The 17,536-nt window shown below is 40.6% G+C and overlaps 2 protein-coding genes across 3 annotated transcripts; both read right to left on the bottom strand.

Moving 5' to 3' along the window:
• Positions 1-4: 4 nt before the first annotated feature.
• Positions 5-1,883, bottom strand: tmem179ba (transmembrane protein 179Ba; the record flags this gene model as incomplete). Its single annotated transcript, XM_010773799.1, has 2 exons — positions 1,380-1,883; positions 5-142 (listed from the first exon to the last, which is right to left on the bottom strand). Coding segments are annotated over exons 1-2 (399 nt in total), but the record flags the coding sequence as incomplete, so codon positions are not given.
• A 2,314-nt stretch (positions 1,884-4,197) lies between these two features.
• On the bottom strand, positions 4,198-15,098 carry prox3 (prospero homeobox 3). 2 transcript variants are annotated; one of them, XM_010773795.1, is made up of 7 exons: positions 14,777-15,098; positions 11,957-12,027; positions 9,473-11,253; positions 9,252-9,365; positions 7,806-7,918; positions 7,240-7,345; positions 4,198-6,025 (listed from the first exon to the last, which is right to left on the bottom strand). In XM_010773795.1, the coding sequence occupies exons 3-7, from the start codon at positions 11,249-11,251 to the stop codon at positions 5,852-5,854; spliced, it is 2,286 nt and encodes a 761-aa protein (XP_010772097.1). In that variant the 5' UTR covers positions 11,252-11,253; positions 11,957-12,027; positions 14,777-15,098; the 3' UTR covers positions 4,198-5,851. The 2 variants fall into 2 exon arrangements, with proteins under 2 accessions (XP_010772097.1, XP_010772099.1); XM_010773797.1 differs by having other exon boundaries at positions 9,252-9,359.
• Positions 15,099-17,536: the final 2,438 nt, after the last annotated feature.

Raw genomic sequence — 17,536 nt, 5'->3', positions numbered from 1 at the left:
AGCACGTCACCGCCACAAGGACTGATATGGCCGACACGAAGTAGCACAGAGAGGGGGTGCTGGAGGACTGCACCCCGATCAGGCTCGCTGTGGTGTTGTAGTTCACAAGTCCATACAGCATGCAATGACCTCCAAAATTACCCTGAGACAAGAGAAAGAATGACATTTTAGTTATTTAGTACTTTAGTTTTATTCAATACTCTCAGTTTCGTCTCACATATCCACAGTAACCACATGTTCACTGCAGCATCTGACTCCCATAAAGGAGTAGAGAGAATAATTGGGCACGAGAACCATCTGGTCACATGATGAGAACGGACACATGACTCTCTGATTACTCGCGAGCACACATATTTCACAGCTCACACATATCCAAATCAGTGAAGACCAGAACGTTGTGTTTAAGGAGTTTTAACCTTCAAAATAAATGTTAGTTTTTCACAGAGCCTGAAGCATAGCGTAAAATCAGTGCAGCTAATTGAATGTGCTTCTGTAGTTTCCCCCCTATACTGTGCATTGTGAAGTTTAAACCCAATTATAAAGGCTAGCAGTGGTGGAAAGTAACTAAGTACATTTACTCAAGTACTATACTCGAACTTACTCGAGTACTTTCACCTTATACTTTATAGTATTCTAGTCTACTCCATTTTGAAGCACATTTTTTATTTTTCTACATTTATTGTAAAGATTTTTGTATTAGTTACTTTATAAAGTGAGATTTTGACACACAATACTACGGAAAAATTTACAAAATAAGATTATTTGGAATAGATTAAACCATCCGACATTATATTTAAGTAGCAATTTTGCTAAAATGTGTTCTGGTCCAAAATATTTCAGAGTTCCAGCATTTTAAATGTGAAGATTTATTTTTTAAATATTACAATTTCCAATTTTGTAGTTTTTGCAATGAGTACATTTCCCCAATCATACTTAAATACTTTGACCCAAACACCATTCTCAATGCAGTACTTTTACTTGAAATTGAGTATGTGTACAGTCAGTGTGGTATTACTTTAGTACTTTTACTCAAGTAAAGAATCTGAATCCACCACTGAAGGTTAATACAAAGAGAAAGAGGTATGTCCGAGACCTACAACACCTATCTTTTTTAATGTGTTCGTAAAAAAGAGTTACAAAGACTAATATGTTTCTGCAGTTAACCAGACAACGAATGAATGCAAAACGAATGAAAACGTTGGAATAAACTGCAAATAAATGCCATAAATCCAGCCTGTTAATTGTTATTTCGGGATTTTCTTTGGTGAGCATGAACCTCTCAGGAATACACGCAGTGAAAAAGTGAGTGTTCCCGGAAGAGGATGGAAATAGAGTAAATGTAGGATTAGGATAGTTTTATCATTTCTGCGTAAAATCACCTGGACTATGGTGGTGGAGGCGGCGGTGACAATCCCACAGATGAAGCAGCTGGCGTAGAGAGTCAGCTCCAGCAGCAGCAGCCCCGGTAACACCATCTTCTCCTGGCCAGCTCCTGTCTGACAGCACGGGGCGTTAAGGCACGGGTGCTCGATCGTATACCTCCTGGGTTTTAGGCGGAAGTGACGTAATTGTGGATGAGAAATCGGCAACTTTTGCATAAACGGACCGCACATCTGGTAGTAAAAGTAGACACATTTCATTTAATTTAGCATGGGCTCTTCGCCACTCTGGAGTCCTGCAGGAATCCGGAGGGCAGTGAACAGGAGTGAGAGGGAGCACACTCCTAAACAAATCTCCCCCTTTTTTAAAATAAACCTCGTACTGTGTATGTCACTGTAATCCGAAATCAAACGCACTCAGTGGCTTTCTGAGTGTTAAATCCCATCTGTGCTTTTCTTCTTGTGTGAAGGCACACAAGGTGAGATACAGGACAGTTCCGGTATTGTTTTTCTAAAATAAAATGTTAAGAAGAATAGCACAGCTGCTAGCTACAGTAGTTAACTTGCAACTAGCTTGTTCGTTGAAAATAATGAGAATTTATCGAAGAATGCGTTGACAGAACAGTGCAATAGTACATGCATTTTAGGAAAAACAATTACATTAAATTACAACGGAGAAACATGTATGTAAATACAAAATAAAACATATATTAATTATAATATTAATACGAATAGGATAACTCAAGGCAGTATAGAAATATGTATTGCTGTCTTGATATTCCCCTTTAGTCTTCCTTATCTTTCTAAACCTTTACAACTTTACTCAAATATTTGTTCATATACAAGGTTTACAGGTTTCCAAAAAAAGGAAATACATAACTCCATGCAGATCTTACTTAGCTAAATATTGTCAAATGTTGCATTAATAAACAAATTAATGATGTCAATAGAGCTATATGACATTATTTGATGCCCAAAAACTCACCTGTCTCCTCTCTATGCAATTCAACAAATGCCACACTTTAAATTTGAAGATGCGAGGGTTTGATTTCCAGCGTTATTTCTGGGATTTATGTCTCAGACGTCCTCACTCTTGGTCCAGCAGCAGCAACAACCTTGCGCATGAGAAAGACTCCTGGGTTTAGCTTCAATAAGCTTCCCTTCAGCGCCACCAGATAAAGAAATGCGTGGAAATCGTGTATTAAATTTGTCACACTGATGGGCAGAGGAACTTCAACACTAATGTCATACAGAGCAATTCTCTACGGATAACCCAGAAAGGTCCACTGAAAGCTGTGGGAAGGGAAGCTGAACCTGCTTTTCATTCATGCAAATGCAAACATTTACACACATATTAAGTCTTATTAGAATACATTAAGAGACACTACTGCAATATTGTAATGCTCATCATAAGATTGGATTCATGTCTGATAATAAATTCGTTTTTGTGTTACTACTACACTATCAGGTGGCAAGACTTTTAGTCAAATGCTGAGCTACTAGCAGGCATGTCATTGTGTGTGTATATGTGTCTGTGTGTGTATAGGTGTCGGTATATAGGTGTGTGTGTGTGTGTGTGTGTGTGTGTGTGTGTGTGTGTGTGTGTGTGTGTGTGTGTGTGTGTGTGTGTGTGTGTGTGTGTGTGTGTGTGTGTGTGTGTGTGTGTGCGAGATGCCTAATCAGACCTTGTGACTCATGTCATATGACCATGCTATTCTGATATATATAACACAATTTTCAAGACCGTTAAGAAGTCACTTTAAAAAATAACATTACCTGGCACCCAAACATATCAAAAGTATAACCCATTGATTATGTGTCACACATTTTTCAAAGAAATATGTATGCTTAGATTGCACCAATGAAACAGCACTACACTGTATGTATGTGTTCCTGTAATTAGAGTCTTGTCATACGATGAACAAAGTTTCTGCAAGTTGAATACTGATGGAGTTCCCCTATTCAGGGCTGATGGGCTGTACACAGTCTGCAGTTAGGCTTTGAGTTAATATTGTATGCCAGTTCTGCCACAAAAGACTCTTTTACCCGTTTTATGATGTGAAGCGTTCTTTGAAAACTGAATAGCTTTCTTTTTGCGGTGCAAAAAAGCTAATTTGAATGTAATTTAAAGCATCATTAACAGCCTTAAAATGGAATTGGTTTCAAAAAGCCGTTGCGGAAATAGATACCAGCTAATAAAAAGCACATTTCTTGGAACAGCTGAAATGTGACCTGTATGATTTTTAAAGTGGAAATAAAGGGAAAAAATAGTTTGACAGGGAAAATTTGCATTTATGTGTGTCTATTGTGAACAAAGATATGTTTACATTTAGGGTAGACAGGAAAAGCAAAATTGGGCTTTTTTATTTTCATCTCTTGAGGTATGGATTATCAAAGATAATTGGTGATTCATTTAAAAGCTGATGATTAAATGATACATCTTTTTTCAAAGACTTTTCATCCAGCTTGTGTGTTAGAAAACAGCAGCTGTTTTCTACAAGATTTCAGTGGTTTGGATGCGTTTCCAGCATACCAGAGAAAGTGTGTGTGTACGTGCGTGCGTGTGTGTGTGTGTGTGTGTGTGTGTGTGTGTGTGTGTGTGTGTGTGTGTGTGTGTGTGTGTGTGTGTGTGTGTGTGTGTGTGGGGTTGAGCCTCTTACAAAGCTAACATCCAATGAGAATGCATGTGTTTTAGTGTGTTGTTAGATTAAAGGCTTAAAGTGTGATGGTATTAGTGTTGGCTAGCAGGACTGTGTGTGTGTAAGTGTGTATGTATGTGTGTAATGTGGATCCAGTCATCACAACACTATAGCCTGGTATCACTTTAATTCACTGATAAGTTTAAACACCAAAAATCACGTCAATTCAAGTCTGAATGAGGCACAGATCTAAACAATAGAATAATATTATGTACAATATAAAAGAGAGACCAATAAAACCAATGACGGAAACAGAAGAGATCACAATACAAAATGTGATGTAGGAAACATGCACTGAAACACGTCACAAATAGCAGTCAGTCAACACGTTTCCTCTCCATAAAAGAGTCATGACATACAGTAAATAGTAAAAGTTTCTGTAATACCTTTGGGAAACATATGTCCATATATAATAACTGTGCAATAAGAATCACATAAGGAAATAAAAAGTGAATATTTAAACATTAAGATAACATCAAGTTAACAACAAAACATTAATTTAACTATTTTAAATTCAATATATTGGCCTTCTTTTTGCAGAATTTTAATTACATTTAGATTACATTGTGCCATCATGTACAAAAGCTATATAATTATTCCATACTGAACAAAGAGATGGATATACAAGCACAACTGACTGAAACCACTGCCCTGATAGGTCGCTAAAAGTGGAAAATCTTACAATTCCCAAAACATTTGTAATATATTATGCAACATTAATTAAGATTGGTCCCCATCTTTTCCTTTACATTTGAATAAATGCAAATATAAAAGCCTTGTGTTGTTGAAAAAAAGGGAAAGCATTCTCAAAGACATGGAAAAATTAAACCAAAATGTAAACTCACTAATTAAATACAAGTGTAATTCTGATACTCCAGAGAAGCCCACACACAAGGCAACAATAACTGTTCATTTTCAAGCAAAAAAAAAAATCACATTTAATGTTCTGTCTACACCCCTGAGGGAGAGCAGCATCGAAATGATGTGGGAGTGAGAAACTGCTAATCACACATTACTACTTTTTTTATCAGGAAAATGTTTAACAGGAATGTAGATGTTTGAGACTGCTCTCTTTGAAATAGAAATGATGAGGAGAATGGGGCCCCTAATCTGAGAGAAAATGTGCTTAGGTTGTGGTCTCTTTGTCTTGCAACAAGTACTTGTGCAGCTTGGTAAACATTGGTCAGCAGTACATTTGATTACTGAGGGATGCATTGAATGGTCTTGTAAAACGCAATCATCTGCAAGAGACTGCGAAGGAATGCATACTATATACTCAAGAGGATTAATGATGTATTACATGTTAACACAGCAAGTAAACATATCTCCATGATTCCCTTGTGATTAAATCAGTGTATTCCAGTTCTGTGGCCGCAGAAACTCTTATTTTCTTGACAGTTCTTTCAAGCCCGTTTAGCAGCACTGGGAATTCACGAGTCAGCTGACTGGTGAGGAATGTTTGGAAATGGTTCTGTCCCGTTGTAATTCAATGGTACGGTCACGTTCCTCCGTAAGTGCGGTCACAAGACTCTTATCACAGCACTGAGTGTCAGTGTTCACCCAGTGTGTGTGCGTGTTTTTGAGCATGTATGTCTCTGTACATGCACATTAAATACTCTTTTGTTTTTCTTCAAAATGAATGAAATTGTAGAATTGATTACCAGTTCTCACAGTATGGGATTGAGAATGCTTTAATAAAATGCTCCTCTTGTAGTGAGTTTGTGTTTTATGCATGCGTTTGTATACATGTACCAGATGACAGTGGTTTGATCCTCAGCCGATGGGACAGCCAGGCAGCCTGAAGGCGTCTGGTACGGGACTGTCCATCTTACAGATGATTTTATAAATGCCTTTCTTCCAGCAGGGGTCGCTGTCTCTGCCGGTCCAGATGGCAGAGTAAAACTCCCTCAGAGCCACCTCGGATATCTCGATAAACCTCTCTGGGACCTGTACACAGAAATGTGAATGTCAAAAGACAAAATACTTCAAGGTCCACTGATTTAGGACTTTAGAAATCTCAACCGGAATGAGAAACAATTCACATAAATAAAAAAAGAAACAGGGTTAAATGTTGGAAATGTTGCCCCTGTCAGCTCTCGTATTATACACACAGCAGTTAAAACCATAAATGTAATCAATAATTGCAATACTAAACATGATCATATTTGTATTCATACAGTATTCTAGCATTTTTTATTTTGCATTTGTCCTATTTTTAATTAGATTTAATTAGACCCTAATAGAAAGCAGATAATACATATGCATTTATTTTTTAGGTTTTGATACCTTATTAATACTTCCCCAGTAAGAGTTTGGTGACCTTACATAACAGGATTTGCAACATTTCATATTGCAGCAACAACAACAAAAACACATGTGCAGAATAACACTAATGAAAAGCTTAATACCTAGGCCCTGGAGCTGTTAATGGAGCGTGGGCATCATTAGGGTTATTAATTACACCTGTGCTCATCTTGCTGTATGAGAGACATGTCTGCAGCAAAGCTCCCTGTTTTAACCTGAGCCTAATCAGCACTTAACTCAAAACACTAGTTAGTTACAAGAATAACATTTATTCACCAAGGTGATATTGTACAGTAAGTAGTTGCAAATTACTCAGCATATGACATAATGCTAAACATGGCCGGTTAGCTCAGTTGGTTAGAGCGTGGTGCTAATAACGCCAAAGTACTTTTGAGAAAGATATTTCAGGTCGTTACCATTGAGCAACATCTCAGTTTACACTAGAAATGCCAAGGCATTGAAATGAAATTGGAGTATAAAAAGGTTGTGCATGTATGTTGGAAATATATCCTCACAATTCAAATAAACACAAACAATGATATCAGCTAATGAACAACTTACCATTAAATATAAACAATTATGAAAGTATACAATAGCTCTGGACAGACCAAGGATATGTCATTATAGTCATTGTAGCAGATACAGTTTTATAAATACATCCTGTTTGTATATATGTCTCTACATAAACATACAGTACAGTGCCTTGTGGTTTTCTTGTATTTACAAAGGGATGCTCAAACATACTGCCATTAAAGAAACCTAGAAGCGTATCAGACTCAATCGATAAAATTAAATAACAGCATCACTTACAGCTACACCGATTATAAAGCACCCACCCAAACACACACTCTGCTTACCTGGTAGACATTGCTTTTGTTGTAGTGCATGTTCAGTATGCGGTAAAGCTCCGTATCACGGCCCACTCGCAGCTGACCCTCTCTGCTCACACGAGGCGCACCATCCCTAATTACACACACAGACAAACACACTCATTTACATCACCATGACATCCATCTGGACTCTTTTTTGTAGTTTTTATACATTTATTTTGACCAAAACCCTCTCCTGAATCCTTTCTATGGTTCCATTAAGTACAATTATGTATTCCTAACAGTCCTGTACAATGCATTCACTGTGGCAAATGTTGACCACTTGAACAAATAAATGGACATCACAGAAACAATTATATTGTAAAACACTGTTGCATAAAACAGGAAAATGTCAAGCCTGATACAAAACAATTTAGTCATTGTGCTCCTCTCTGTACAATTACCAAATATGCAGCATATACACAGCATGTAAAGCATGAATCAACAAAGATAAAGAAATTCCATGACAAACTGCCAGCTCTATGAAACCAAGGGAAACAATAGAAGTTTGCAGCAAACGGGTTTAACTTTAACCGGTGCCAACTGAAACCCACCGGGTGAGAGCCTCGCGGACAGCCTGCCGTGCAAAGCGCTCCATCTGGATGTAGAAGAACTCTCTGAAGTTACTGAACCATTTGATCATCTGCGAGGTCACACAGCGGTTAAACTGCACAGTGGACAGGAAACAGCAGGACAGGAAGTGAGCAGGGTGGACAGCAAGCGAGGAGAGCCCATTAAATCATTTAATTCAGCGTTGGTAATTCTATAAAACTTGACTTAAAAGAGAGCTTGAACCAGTAGCTAATGTTTTAATCTGTCATAGTGGAGAGTGGTAATATTTATACATAATCACATTACAATTAATGAGAACAACACTTCTTTCTTTGGTTGTTAATACAACTTTTTGTTGTTATTGAATTGTTATTGTGATTGAATTTGTTTGTGAACACACAAATTGCCATTTTATTTAATTTGATGCGTGGCAGATTAGCTCAGTTGGTTAGAGCATGAAGCTTGCCGGTGGGCGTGTCTGGTGCGCGACCAACAACCAATCACATTAATCTCCCGCCCCGGACACACAAGCACGCGGTTTGATTGGCTAGCGCTTGTACTGGCATATGATTTGATTGGCTGGCGCTTCCGTCGACGCTTGAAAAGTTGAATTTTTTCTCAACTTTCGAAGCGAGCAACTGAGGCAAAGCGATGCGACGGAACCACAATGCAGTTTGGCAAAGCGTGACGTCACCCAATTCAAAGTGAATGGGAAGCGTCTCCGTTGAAGCACGCGACGGAACTCGATGTACCGTTAATCACTCCGAGTAATTTGCCAAACTGCAATAAAGTGCAATAAAATAAGTCAAACCACTCAACAGTATTGGAAATGTAAACATTCAAATATCTCCTTAAGTGTATTTAATCTAAAATGACAACATTTTAGTGTACATTTCCATAAAATAGTCGCTTAGATAAAATAGGATCAGATTTCGATTGTTATTATTTTATTTTTTAAATCTCAATAATGGACCAAATCTTGATCCAGCACTGTGATGGGATACACACTAATGTAAGAATCATTTTTAATTGTCATTTTACTTTAAATTACTGAATTTATTTATTAAAAACATATTTTATTTTTTCAGAAATATTTAGTTTTACAACTGTTTTGTGAAGGCCAATTATCAGTATCAGTCTGAATCGTATGTATCATGGTTGAAGAACAGTGTGGTAATGACCTTAAAGTTTAATGTTTAATCTTGCCTGATGTGAAATGATTGAGGCATAGTTTGTTTAGTGTCTGTGGTTCAATGTCACAAGAGTTTATGGAGTTTATGCTGTATCATTCATTTGGGTTTTAATGTAATGTGTAGATAATAACCCTGACACACACACACACACACACACACACACACACACACACACACACACACACACACACACACACACACACACACACACACACACACACACACACACACACACACACACACACACACACACACCTTGACATCAGGGAAGTAGGTCTTGAGTGTGTTGGAGCTGGGGTAGCGGGCGTAGAAGAACATGAGCTTAGCTTTCTTCAAGTGGCAAGGAGACAATCCCTCCTGGGTGTAAACATGAGGCCAGTTAAGGAGACACACACAAACACACACGCAAACTAACACACTCATAAAGAAACACATTTCCCTCCCCCATTCCTCCCCCACTGCGGACAAAAGGATATTCCTCCAGCAGTCAGGTAGAGCTCTCCTCCGTCCATCCCTCCTCCTCTCATCCCCCCGTCACCCCTCATCCCCCTCTCTCTGCCCCCGTGAGCGTGGCGCGCGAGGGAGGGGTCCAGGTGACCGAGCAAGGGGAGCGGTGGGAAAGAGGGGTGAGACGAGGGGTGAGACGAGAACTCCAAGAAAGGGTCAGAGTTCAAGTAGTCCTTGCGGGACGGGGGCAGGTGGGGGAGCTGATGGTGGTGGAGGGAGCGAGAGAAGAGCTGCTGCATGGAGTAGTGGAGAAGGGGGAGAGGGAGGGGGGGAGGAGGAGGTGGAGGGGGAGGCGCAGGGAAGGAAGAAGAGGAAGAAGAAGAGGAACAGGAGGTAGGTTGGAAGGAGGTGGAGAGGTCTTTGGGTTGTGAAGATGGAGTCAGGAGGGGAGGGTGAGAAAGAGGAGGAGGGCGAGAGAGAGAAGGGTGATGAATTCTGAGGTTCGGGTGGTGAGTAGAGAGAGGAGGCCCGAGGAGGGGGTGGGCTTTTCGTATGTCAGGTGACCTCTGAAGAGCCAATGGCATCGATAGATCTGAGGGTTCAGAGCGGTGAGGCGGAGCACCACTGCTCCTGTTTTGAAGCTGCTTCTCCCTTTCTCCATCCTGCCTCCCCGTCTTCTCCTCGTTCCCTCTCATCTTCTCCTCCCGTCTTCCTTGTGTTAACAGTCCCATCCACACCCCCCTCTCCCTCCCGCCATCGTTTCCCGGCGGGAGAAAGGAGATGGCGGCAGGAGGAGAGGAAGGATCCGTCATCTCGGTGTAAAGGCGGAGGACTCGGTCGATGACTCGGGCCACGGCGCTGCCCAGCTCCACCTTCAGCGCCTGAGCGAACTTCTGCCCTCCCTCCTCACCCTCCTCCTCCACCCCTCCATGCCAGTCTCCTCTGACCAGACCTCCACAGTCCAACCACAACCCCGCCTCCTCCATCACGCCCTCCAGGTGCAACCCTCTCCCTTTCTCCATCCTCCCTTCTCCGTCTTTCTGCCGCTCCTCTCTCTGTTTGTGGAAGCTGTCGAAAGGGGAAACGGAAAGAAGAGAAAAAGCTTCTTTCTCCATATCTCCACCTTCAATGTCCTCCTCATCGTACATCCCTTCTGTGATGTCCTCCTCCTCCTCCTCCATCAGTCCAGCATCTTCTCCCCCATCTTCTCTGTTTCTGCACCTCCCTTTCTTCTCCTCCTCCTCTGCCATATGCTTTTCCCCAAAAGCCCTCCATACTTTCTCCTGCAGGGCCTGCAGTCTCTCTCTCGCCTCATCCAGCTGCTCCTTCAGCTCCTCCCTTTCTCTCCTCCTTCCTTCCCTCCCTCCCTCTCGCCTCCTGCCTCCTTCCTCTGCCTCTCCGCCTTTTGGTCGGCTCTCCAGTTTCATCCTCTTCACTTTTAGGACGTCTTGACTCCACTCGGCCGCAAGCGCAGCATCGTTGTGCCTCTTCTTGAACCCCATTAAGCTCTCCTCTCCCTCCATTCCTCCTTCCTCTCCTCCATCTGTCCCTTGCTTCACCTCTCCTCTGCCCTCCTCCAAGTTTCTGTCTTCCTGTTGTCTCAGGTTTGTGTTGAGCTGCCCTCCAATCCTCCTGGGTGCTCCACCCGGCTGGAGGAGGTGGTGTATGAGGGGGAAACCCGGGGGTCTGAAGGCTGGAGAAGAGCGCCCTGCACTGGGTGGAGCAGGGAGATCTGTGGAGCTGAGAGACGGAGCGAACGCGTGAATCTGGGGGGAAGAGTCCTCGAAGAGATCAGTGGGGGAATCCATCACTGTAGAGACAGACAGAGAGGAGAGAAAGACAGCATTCATGTTTTTGTAGTTCTTAAAAAGCCTCTAGTGTAGCCTAACATCCTGGATCACTATGCACAATCCAATATCATTTATCAGCTCATTTACGCTACACAGGAACAACAACAACACACGTTCTTCTGCTTGATATGTACTGCACATAATGATGCTGTGAAAAGAACAATAATCTTGTTTATATTTGTGCTGGTATCGAGTGGTACTCGTATCGGCCAGTATGCAAGGCAACAATTAGATTAACTCCAGTTCTGCGTAAGAGGGGAGTGGGATCTTTAAATCGAAAAAACAGCCGTCTGATTCATCCATATGGAAATTCTTGTGTAAAATAGTTACAAAAATGTGCCTGAACCAGCAACAGTAAATCCCCTGCTTTTATATTACTGCATGAGTAATAATACATTTATGATGTTATATAAGAGCCATTTTTATGCGTTGCTCTTTGAAAACTTTGATACAGTTTTGTGATTATACTTGCATTCTTTTACTATTCAATACAAAACTTTAACTTGTATTTTACAGTGTCGTTTTTGTACTTTTACTGCATCTGAGGGCCATGTTTTTCCTCACTTAGAATAATGTTCTGTTTAGCACCCGTGACTACACGATGTTGACAAATGAATCGATGTGAACAGATCTCGGTGTGCCTGGCACATGACTTCCGCTCACCTGGACAGTGAAACAGGTCACCAGCAGCTTCCAGTGGTTATAAAAACGGGCTGCAACGTCCTCGCATAAAGCTGCAAAATATCAAAAATGGGACCATTTTGAGCAGCTAGCCACAGTGAGATGAATACCTAAATGGCAAATGTAGCTTTCTTACATGACATAGGAGGGAACAACACCATGTAGAAAGTGACCTCACTGCGATGGAAGTCAGAGAGAAAGAGGGAGTGTGTGCAGGGGGACAGAAAGGGGGGTGCAGCAGGTTAACATCTGGCTCGTGATCTTTGTATCATATCGCCACCTCGCTTCAAACTACCTTTCCTGTTTCTATCAACTGTGTGCTGTCTAAGAAAGCACATCAAAACACATGTAACAAAATGGAGGGCGATAACAGTGTTTGGATGTGGAACTTCCCATGTAGCAATAACAAAGTAGTGATAACACGTGTTTTTATAGCTGGAAAATATTGACAATAGGTAGTTCTGCATGGCGTCACATCCAATAGCTGGAAGAGCTTGTAAAACAGAAAAGCAGACGTAAGGCTTATGAATAACAAGTTCAAGTGGTTTTCTGTAAAACAATAACACAGAAGCAGTCGTTGGAAATAAAGTCTAATGTTTAGAGTAGTGCTGCAACATACAATTCTTTTTATTATCAATTCATGTGCCAAGGTTTATCTGTAAATCCTTTGTTCTTTAAAATGTTAGAAACATTTCTGAAAATGTCTTGTTTTGTTTAATATCATTTTTTTAAAACAGAGAGAAGCTGGAATGTATTTGAGATCCTTAAAATGGCCTATTCTGACATGTTTCCATGAAAAATTTCTTAATTGATAATCCAAATGATACTAATTGTTGCAGATATAATGAACAGAAGTGTAAGTGGTTGTTCCACAGTAAGTAAAAGTATATAAAAAAAGTACATCTCACTATTTAACCAAGTGTAAAAACAAACACAGCCCCATTATCTTTTTTTTTTCAGTACGTAACCTCCTCTCTATCGCGACGCCCCTTTCCCCCTTTTTCCTTCCTCTCTATCCCTCTCTCATCCTCTCTTCCTCTCCTGTCTCTGTTATCAGTGCAGGCAGCTTGTTAAGCACTGTTTGATCAGAGTGTTTACCGTCAAACACACACACACACACACACACACACACACACACACACACACACACACACACACACTCATACACATTCGCACAAAAGAGAAAGAGGCTTGAGAGAGGCTGACAATGGTCAATGGTCCTCTGGGAGTGAAATAGAGTGAGAGTAGCATGTGTGTTTCAATGTGTGTGTATGCATATGAGAGTGTGTGTGTACAGCAGTCCTACTTAGCATTGATAACACCCCTAATCCACTTCAGATGGATACACTAGCGCTCACCCAACAGAATGATGGATGGATGATAAATGGACAGATGAAAAAGAGGTGTAGGAAGACAAAATGTGAACACAGTATTTTACATTTCAGGCGGATTGAGTTACTTGATGATTACGCCATAGATAGATGGAGATAGAAAGATAGATAGATAGATAGATAGATAGATAGATAGATAGATAGATAGATAGATAGATAGATAGATAGATAGATAGATAGATCAGTGCATTGGTCCCCCGGTGCAACATGAAGAGAATAATCCCACTATAAATAGCTAAATATCAATTATTCAAATGCCCTGTCCTCTCGACAATAATACAGCCCAGATGGCAAAGCAGCCAATGCGCTTATATCAGGGACAGATTAGCTTTTCAAAGCCAGCGGAAAGCTGCATAAAATATGAACACCGAGCAATGAAAGTGAAAGCTGTTAACCACTAGATTAGACTTAATAATGGCACTCTTGGACTGCTGTAGCCGTCACTGGGAAAACTGACAACTCGCGCTCAATAGAGCCCACACTGGTATTAAATAATGTAGGCCTATATTTGTTCATTCTAATCTGTGTGCATGGGCTGATGGCATGTACTAAAAAAAGGGGGAGAAATCGCATAGGGCCAACATGTTACCCCTCGGTGTCCCAAATATTATGGCTTGCAGGCCCAATACTACAGGCAGTTTTAAATGAATAAAAAACAAATGAGCATAGATATATGAACCATAACTGCAGATTGTTCTGCATACTGTCAGTTAACAAAATCTGGGAAAATAATTGCTATCACGACGAAGACTTTTTTTCATTTATCTGATATCATGTATCTAAAACTTAAAAAGATAAATTAATATATATTGTTTTTCATATCTGGCCTGATAATGTTTAATTTGTTATAATTACACACAAGTATTAAATAAAATATATGGTTTGATTATTGATTAAATAATTGTATATTTACTTATTAAATGATTAAATATCTATGTATCACTTTGTTTTAAATATTATTATTACTGTAATGTATCATCTATCTATCTCTATCTATCTATCTATCTATCTATCTATCTATCTATCTATCTATCTATCTATCTATCTATCTATCTATCTATCTATCTATCTATCTATCTATCTATCTATCTATCTACCTCGTGGGAATATGGTTACTTTGAATAATTTATATAATGTTTGAAGCTTATGTTTGAAGCTTCCGCGTGCAGCAACATCTGCCGGTGATGCCACGCGCGAGAAATCCGCTTTGGCCATTCTGACGCACGAGCTGTTAGTAAGTGTGTGCGTGTTAGTGTGTGCGCGCGCCCGTGACAGTGCGTCCTGTGACTAATTGGCAGCGGTGGACTAATGTCGCAGTGTAAAAAGAGAATAAACACAGTGAGCCGTAACTAGAAGCTTATTAAAGGTGGAGAATGTTATAATTTTTTAAGTTAAAAAAAAATGAACTTACTCTCAGTCACCGAGAAGAGCTCCAGCGATGTCAGCGGGAGCTCCTCACTCCTGTGGCCGCTCCTGTGCGCTTTGCCTCGGTCACTTTTCAGCTGGCACCGGGTGGGCCTCGGACATCGGTGCGGTCAGAAGAGAAGCAACCAGCGGTGAGTTTCCGGTTATTTCCTGCTCCCTCCGCTCTTCATCTGTCCTTTGTTCCGCAACTCTCTCAGTTTTACTCTCACTCATCAGCCACCTCCTCTTTACTCGAGTTGTGTCACGGTGCAGTTTCAATCCATATACCTCTGGCTGGCATCATCCTCGCGCGCTGATCCCAGTGTGGAGTGGCGCGCGGTGGGCGGGCGAGCAGGCTCGAGAGCTGGCCACTTGACGGTCCGGTCCCTCCCATGTTGGCATGACCCCCAGTACACACACACACACACACACACACACACACACACACACACACGCACACGCACACGCACACACACACACACACACACGCACACACACGCATGCACAGGCACACTGCTGGTTTAATGCTAACCGATATTAGATGGATGCAATTAGCCTTTTTGATAATTCACATAGCAACAGTTTGTTGCTCTTGGCTGTACTTGGGTGATGCATGACCGTGATGTTGGCAAAAGCATTTAAATGTTGCTAAACAAATTCATCCTAAAGTTTAACAAATGTGACTTTTACTTTCGAAAACAATAAGTTGTTAAAAAAAAACGTGGCACTGTCAACGTATGTGTTAGATTTTTTAAACACACATAGAAAAAATTAATGGAGAGCAAGAAATATCATTTCGAAAAATGGATTTGTATAGACGGGTACCTTTACAAAGACTGAAGAACATTTCTAAAGAACTGTAATGATGAAGCCACTAGTAGAGTCACAGATTTTCAGCAGCATATTCTCACCTCCAGTATTGTAAATGTTATATTTACCTGTGACAGTCAGGTCACTCATTTACAGTTTTATCTCATCACAGGAATTTTCTTTGAAACAGAGCATAGAAACCAGAAAACAGAGCATAGAAACCCGGACAAAGCTGAACATACACATAGTTTAAATTCCAGCTTTTCAGAATTAAACTAAAAGGTCATATCTACTATATTTACTGGAGCTAATCTTTTCACTTTTGTTTTATTTACTCATTTCCAAAGGGTCACACAATCAAGGATAAAGAAACATGGTACAAAAATGTAACACATGTTCCAACTCACACACAGAACACACTCTCCTCACATGCAGGAGAATGAAAAATTAATGATACAAATGTAAATGTATATGTATATGGGGGAGTTTAATCAATCCCATAATAATGGGGAAATGGCATATTGAATATTATAATACAGTACCTGCAATATACCTCAAGAGCTCTGTCCTTCTTAGTCCGTAGAGATCGCTCCAACGCGCTTTAGCTCCTTCAACTGCAATAAAGCCCAGCCTGTACTGTAAGTCATCAAAAAGTCATGTTTTTTAGTTTGAAAAATTATGAAAATTGAACATTGCAAATATTATGTTGTAGTCCTCTGCCATGAAATTGAGCTAAGTAAAGTATGCATATTTAAAGATGTTATATTGCTGAAATACAATCAGCATGCATCCCCTTGATGACTGCAACATGAAAGTACATTGTAATATAAAGAGTACTTTGTAAGAGTTAATGGCCTATGTTGAACAATGCCAGGTGCGCCATCATTCATTTGGGAAGTCTCATTTTAAATATCTGCAATGATTGACCTCAACCTTTAATATAACAGAGACATTTAGTTTCAAACTTTAAAGTATCTATTGAGCAGCACTTGTTGCTGGGGATGTAAGCCACGGTCTCATTTGTCCATTTCTAACTTTTCTCACACCGTTTTATCCTCTTTTGGAGCATTATCTATTTGTTTCATCCATAATGCAAACCCGGAGTAACCTTCTTCCAAATTCACTCTCTGTGTCTCATCTAATTTCGATCTTTTCTCTACTTCTGATTAAAAAATGGTTAGGCAGTGACAGAAAAGGTCGCAGTTGTTATGGAAACCAGGCTGGTAACAAAAGCTGGACACACGGGGACAGTGGGAGAGGGAGGTTGGGGAGAGAAAAAGAGGGAGATGTGTGTGAATAAACATAAACATGCTAGAGAAAGAGAGGGTAGGAAAGAGAGAAAGGTCTGAATAAATAAAAACATATGCAGAGAGAGGATGGCGAGGTCATGAAACCATCGCTCCATCTGCAATGATAAATAACAAAAGATAATATGGGGTTTTTGTCATTCTACGAAGGCGTTCGAGCCTTAAAAGTGTGTGTCTGTGAGTGTGTAGTGGCAGAGTGGGAGAATGCGATTGATAGACGGATCTGCAGCTGGAGAATACTAAAAAGCACAAATTGTTCATGGAAAAAGCTTACCCAAAAAGCCTCAAATTGTGTGTGTGAGTGCGGGAACGTCATCTCTCTGAGGGCTCGTATTATGTTAACCACTTAGACCAACATCAAACACACTCTCCCTCACTCGCACACACACTTCAGTACAAGCGTGAAGGTGCCAGCCATATAAATAGGACGTCCCAGAGCGAGAGGTATAAAGACAGAGAAAGAGAGAGGGGGAGATTAGACAAAATTATAAATTCAAAGGGGAAGAGAAAAACTGAGAGGGCAAGAACAGGAGGGGGGGATAGATATGAAAGGATCAATAGATGGCATAAAGTGTATGTTCATTGATTTACTTACAGGGAGAGAGGGATGGAGAGAGAAAAAGGGAATGGGGGAGGAGAGGATACAAAAG

The sequence above is a fragment of the Notothenia coriiceps genome, unplaced genomic scaffold, assembly GCF_000735185.1.
Source record: "Notothenia coriiceps isolate Sejong01 unplaced genomic scaffold, NC01 NC01_scaffold00012967, whole genome shotgun sequence".
In the NCBI taxonomy this organism is placed as follows: Eukaryota; Metazoa; Chordata; class Actinopteri; order Perciformes; family Nototheniidae; genus Notothenia; species Notothenia coriiceps.
The sequence above is the reverse complement of the archived record's forward strand: the minus strand, read 5'-3'. Positions and strand labels throughout refer to the sequence as shown.